Source organism: Pristiophorus japonicus, chromosome 18 (assembly GCF_044704955.1).
Source record: "Pristiophorus japonicus isolate sPriJap1 chromosome 18, sPriJap1.hap1, whole genome shotgun sequence".
NCBI lineage: Eukaryota > Metazoa > Chordata > Chondrichthyes > Pristiophoridae > Pristiophorus > Pristiophorus japonicus.
In genome coordinates this window covers 93658409-93664408 of record NC_091994.1, presented here as the reverse complement: position 1 = coordinate 93664408, position 6000 = coordinate 93658409, and the positions used below count along the sequence as shown (strand labels likewise).

Here is a 6000-nt window from a genome sequence, read left to right as displayed (position 1 = left end):
TTTTTTAGTGTTTAAAATAGCTTTTACACTGAGGCAGCGATATATTAACTATAGTGACACAGGATCTGAATACAATATCTACAACACTGGCACACACACTGACAGCTCCCAGCTGCCAAATGATCTGCAGTCTGGACTGAACTTCTTTCAGTGAGTTTGATCTACAGAATAGTTACAATAATTAATTTAATAAAATTTAATCTCCTACTGTACATTTCTTTTTACATATTCTCGTTAATTCTGATTAGCATTCTTTAACTTTCCGATAAATCTCCATCAGTTTTATTATTACAATCCAGCTGAGCACAGTCCAAGTGTCGGACCTACTTGTGCCAACAGTCAGAGAGAGAGCTTTGCTCACTTCCGACCTCGCGCAGTGCCTGTTATCCCGCTGAGCTCTCGCTCCTGGGTGTCCACCAGATGGCCCTAGATGAAGCAATGTTTGAAGCTGCCTCTGTTTGACTAAAGGCTAAAATTGAAAGTCCTTACTGAACGAGCTTTGAAGTTTTTCTTTTCTTTAAAGAAAGTTAGAGCCCTGGAATGTTGGTACTTGTGCAAATATAACAGCATTCACGCTCACTGCCCCGAGGCATAGTCCAGTGTACAGGTGTGTGTCAAGAATAAGAGCCAGACACACAGCTTAGCTTAGTGCAGTGTCTGCTCATTCCTGTGCGCTAACTGAGGGCTCCATTTAGACCTGGTGGAATCAGATCCGATTCTCTACATTGAACCATTTCCTCATCCTCCGACAGTCTGTGTCTGCTCTCTCGGGCTTAGCATTCACTGTGTTTAGTTCGAGCTCACAGGTCTCCCGAAGGTCAGAGATAAAGCTGCATCCATCCAGACCCGTTGAGAATATTCCATCGCAGTCCTGCCTGCGACAAAGGGCGTTGGGATATCTGGCGTAAGTACGGGGTGTGGATGTTGTGAGCGTATCACGGCTGGTTAATGGGGGTGGGGGGGGGGGAGCCAGGGGTAGCCAATGCTCGGGTGATTCTTGTAGGGTTTGACATTCCCTCACTTCTCCTGGCCTCACTAAGAAATGTTTTGAAACTTATCTCGCCAACCTTGCTGGAGGGGGTTAAACTGCAATCGTGGTCACATGAACATCACTGAACCTCGATTTGCATTTGTTACCGAGGCTCCATCGGGAAGGAAAAGGAGCAGAAAGCAGACTCCAGGTCGGTGGGTAATGGGAGTGAGCTGGAGTGCACCACTGGTGTGGGACTGAGCCTCACAGAGCAGGAGAACACCGCCTGGTGTGGGACTGAGCCCCACAGAGCAGGAGAACACCGCTTGGTGTGGGACTGAGCCCCACGGACCAGGAGAACACCGCTTGGTGTGGGACTGAGCCCCACGGACCAGGAGAACACCGCTTGGTGTGGGACTGAGCCCCACAGAGCAGGAGAACACTGCTCGGTGTGGGACTGAGCCACACAGAGCAGGAGAACACTGCTCGGTGTGGGACTGAGCCCCACAGAGCAGGAGAGCACCGCCTGGTGTGGGACTGAGCCCACAGAGCAGGAGAACAGGGCATGGTTTATTCCTGTTCCTATTTCTTATGTTCTTATGGTCAGCTGTGATGCTCTCTTCATTTGAATAGTCTGCTGACTCTTACTGCACATGAAGGATGGTCACTTGCACAAGGTTATAGGGCTGCTATACCCCAGTGAGAGACAGCACCTTCAGGAGAGGAGTGAAAATTGGGAAAAGCACAATCCAATACATTTGCAGTTTGGATACAGACAGTCTCACTACTGGGAGCGGCACAAAGCCAGGAAAAAGTAACATTTGTAAGCAGCTGTTCCAGACAACCTGAAAACCTTTCAGAAATTGATTGACAATGAGACTGTGAATGATTCAATCACATCGCTCAGCAGTAACCATGAACAAAAGAGCCCAAAGCCGCCTAGACATGTCTAAAACATGGCATGTGCACAAGGTGTGTCATACAGCCTCCTCTCTTGTGCAGGGGACAAGGTCACAGAGTGCAAAAGCTGTTTAAATGTTTGGAGATGTAGCTTAAACTTTCTCAAATGCTTCAAAAAAAAAACACGTCTTGAAAGGCTGCTAACTTGTTATGATAAAGTGAATCAGCTTGTGCGTCACTGAGCTGTAAACGGAATCACACTCATCTGTGCTGAGCTATCTCTTTATAACGAAAAGGTGCTTGCTAAAAGGGTTAGACAAACCACAATGACAAACCAGGGTGCACTTTAACATGGAGTGCCTGTCACAACAGCAGATGAGTTAGTGGTGAGAGGACCCATGATGAGAGGTGCCAAAACAGTCCTATCAGGGATAAACATCCAACCAGATCAAAAGCACTTCAACAACCCTTTAAAGTGTACGGAGAAGGTGATGATTGCACTGAAACGAGGAATACACTCACACAAAGCTGTCCTTGGCACCAATATTTACCAAAACCAACACATTCGAAGTTCGTATTGATGGAGGACAGATGATAAATAGAACCATGGTTAGAATTAGAAGCCTCAGGTTCCTGCGACAGCAGGGGTGAGACACAAGCCGTGTTGTGTGCAAAGACTTCAGTGTTAAGTGCGAGAAGGCAGGTGTTGTCACATGATGTCGATGAAGAACTCGCAGGGATTACCCATGGCCTTTTGAAAGGATTGCCGGCTGCCCATCAGCTCGGGGGGGACTGCTGCCAGATCCCGGATGGGAGGAGCTCCGGGAGGCCCACTGGTTACTAGGGCCGTGGGCAGCTGGTAGACGGGTGGGACCCCTGGGGGTCCGTGAGAACAGTGGCTGTGGTGACTGAGCTGGCTGGCCGGTCGCTCGCAGTGCACGCTGTTCCCGGTGGTGCGGTCCGGCTCGCTCCCGTTACCCACCGACTTGGAGTCTGCTTTCTGTTCCTTCTCCTTCCCCGCGGAGCCTCTCCTCTCACCCATGCTCCGATTGGATCCACTGCTCTTGCTCCCTGTACAGACAGCAGGCAATACAAGACACCAGTCACTTCACTCCATAAAACTCACCATAATGAAACATCTGCAAGTAAAGAGGTGACTGGCCGGTGCTATTGTCCCCGGACTGCCGAATGGCCCTGGTATAAAACGGTTAAAACCCCATCGCAGTCACTCCCCTTGCTGCTGCATTGAGTTTAACGTGGAAAAGGTCCAATAAACTTAACAACTAGTGCAGCAATACAAACAGCAATTAAAGCTGCCCGTTTACTTTGGTCAGTAATAACAGCGTTTCTGAGAAGCTGCTGAACCCGGTTGTAACATTTTAAAAAGGTTAACCCATGAATCTTCCTTGTTTATTTTGAAATGAACTCTTATTCTTCTGATGGCTCTGTCAGGGTGCTGGATCATTCTGCTACATCCTAAGCACGTTCAGTGGGGCCATGATGCATTCTGCACTGAGTTTGAGAGGGAATGTCCAGCCATGACACAGGTTTGGTGCTGGGATCAGGATCTTTTATAATAAACTATTTGAAAATTTGACAGAAACAAAATGATAACTCCACTAATTGCACAAACACTTGGAAACCTGAACAACTTCCTTTATGCATTATGGAGTTATTAAATATTTTATTAAAACCTCTTGCTGATTCCACTTTGTTCACAAAATCTCACTGAAATCATCGCCTGCAAATTGTTAAAAAGAAAGCTAATGATTGCCCCAGGAACCAACCATACTGCTGCCTGGAGAATTAGTTCCGCCTCCCCCCTCCCCACCCCCTCTCCCTACCCTCTCCGTTCCCCGACTCCCCCACAACCCCTGAATCCACGCCTCACCGGTTTTGGACGGGGAACACCGACAAACAGCCCCTCGGAATCTCTCACTCCTCCCACCTTAGGCTAATGTTACCGGACTGGAGGCTGCATGCATGATCAGTTCAAACCACTTATATTATGAGCATTAGGTGCAACACACAGAGCGACACAACCAGCAGCCACTAAAGGCAGGGAGACATTCATGGAATAACAGTCCTGAAACTTGCTAGCGCAATGACACTCTGCACAGTCCCCAGTGACAGTGGAGCCCAGTTTGTGGTCATTGCTTAGTTAACATTCCCTCTTGAATCTTACCTTCACTCTGCTGGCTCCCAGCGCTGCCATTTCCATAGGTGGGATCCTGGCAAGTGGGCGGATAATACGGATGAGGCAGTGGATACTGATACGGGAAGCCCTGAGCCAGCGGCCAGGGGCAGGCTGGATGTGGGAGAGGTGCGAGGATATCGTGCTCCGATGTCCCACTGGAACCTTCATTTAAGCTCAGGCCAGCCAAGTCTACCAGCAAAGGAAAGGGTTACACAGAAATTAGATGTGATAACTTCTATTGGGCACTTTACAGCCTTCTGGCCTCAACATTGAGTTCAACAATTTCCGATCATAACCACTGCTCCCATTTTGTCAGACAGCAGCTGCTGGTAATGGTTCTCCTGTTGCCATTTACACCTCCAATAGGCTCATCTTTTGTTTCTTTACTTGTCCCATTACCATCTCCTTTTACCTTGCACCATCACCCTTTTTATTATTTATTCTCTCCTGCCTTCCACCATATTACAGACCTTCCATTTTGTTCTCTCTCCTCCCACCCCACACCTTTCCCTGCCTCTGTACTTGTTTATAAACTGTTAAATGTCTAAATTTTCCCAGTTCTGATGGAAGGGTCATCGACCTGAAACATTAACCCTTCCTCTCTCCACAGATGCTGCCTAATCTGCTGAGTATTTCCAGCATTGTCTCTCTTCATTTTGTGATTCCTTATCATCCTGATTTTCAAGTTCTCCCCAACCCAAGTCAAGGTACTCAGTGCCTGCTGGGGTACAGGTCAAAGGGCACCGAGCATCCAGTCTCCCCAAGTGATCATGATCACATCTGATCTTCACATGCACCTAATGGATAGTGACCAGGAATAGATCTCTGGCTTATTTTTTCCCTCTCCCTAGTCCATGGGATATTGAGGCTAGTTACAGCCCCTAGTGCCACCTCTGCTGAACTCAGTCGACCCAACTAAATGCCTGTGGAAGGAACATGATTCACGATAAACAGCAATACACAGTGATCTTCCGCTTCTCCAGACTAATATTGCAGAGGGTGTTGTTCTGAGGTTAAGATTAAGGTTCATTAATGGGACAGTGCAGAAGGAGCTTTACACTGTATCTAACCCATGTTGTACCTGCCCTGGGAGTGTTTGATGGGGCAGTGTAGAGGGAGCTTTACTCCCTGGCACCAATATTCCTCAGGTTCATGAGCACCAGATTTGCCACACATTAAGGAGACAGAGTGAACTTACTGGTACAGAGGTCCCCGAAGATGTAGTAACACTGCTCAGAGAAAGTGATCTTGTTGACCGTGTGCCTGAGGTAGCCGTGCTTCAGTAAGCTGCTGGCGTATTTCCTTGCCTCGCGACGGTCTTTAAAACCCTGCACACGCGAGAAAAGCCAGTCGACCACATCCGCTCCTGTAAAGAAACAAGGTCCGACTATGTGAGGAAGCAGATCCGGCCAACTGACAAGACACCCCCCACCCCCCCTCAGTCAGAGCCTCGCAGGACACCGGACCCCTGCCCCCCCCCCCTGTCAGAGCCTCGCAGGATCCCTGCCCCCCGCTCTCCCTCCCCCCGCAGTCAGAGCCTCGCAGGACCCCTGCCACACCCCCGCCCCCAACCCACCCTCCCCTCAGTCAGGGCCTTGCAGGACCCCTGCCCTGCCCTCCCCTCAGTCAGGGCCTTGCAGGACCCCTGCCCCCCCCTCGGTCAGGGCATCGCAGAACCAGCTGCTCCCAATGTCAGCACAAACCCGGTCATGACCTGAAGCCTAAGGATTCAGCTCACAAAGTTCACCTGCCCTATATAGATATTTTAGCAACAGTTATTTATAAAGGAACTATTTAACTCATGAAATCAACTAGAATATCAAATCATCAAGCAGTAGGGCATTCCCCTTTAAACAGAAACAAAGAAAGACTAAAATTGGAAAAGGGCATTCCGCCCATCAAAACCGCCCCTTCCACAGGCCGTGTACCATCG

The 6000-nt window shown here is 48.9% G+C and overlaps 1 protein-coding gene across 1 annotated transcript in view; it reads right to left on the bottom strand.

The window, feature by feature from the left end:
- The window catches only part of LOC139228898 (segment polarity protein dishevelled homolog DVL-1-like), a 160749-nt gene continuing 154749 nt past the window's right edge, over positions 1 to 6000 (bottom strand). Inside the window, exons 13-15 of the mRNA XM_070860395.1 lie at positions 5266 to 5433; positions 4056 to 4256; positions 1 to 2941 (exon numbers count right to left, since the gene is read on the bottom strand). Coding sequence (XP_070716496.1) covers positions 2580 to 2941; positions 4056 to 4256; positions 5266 to 5433 — 731 coding nt within the window. The 3' untranslated portion in view covers positions 1 to 2579. The remainder of the gene's footprint in view (positions 2942 to 4055; positions 4257 to 5265; positions 5434 to 6000) is intronic.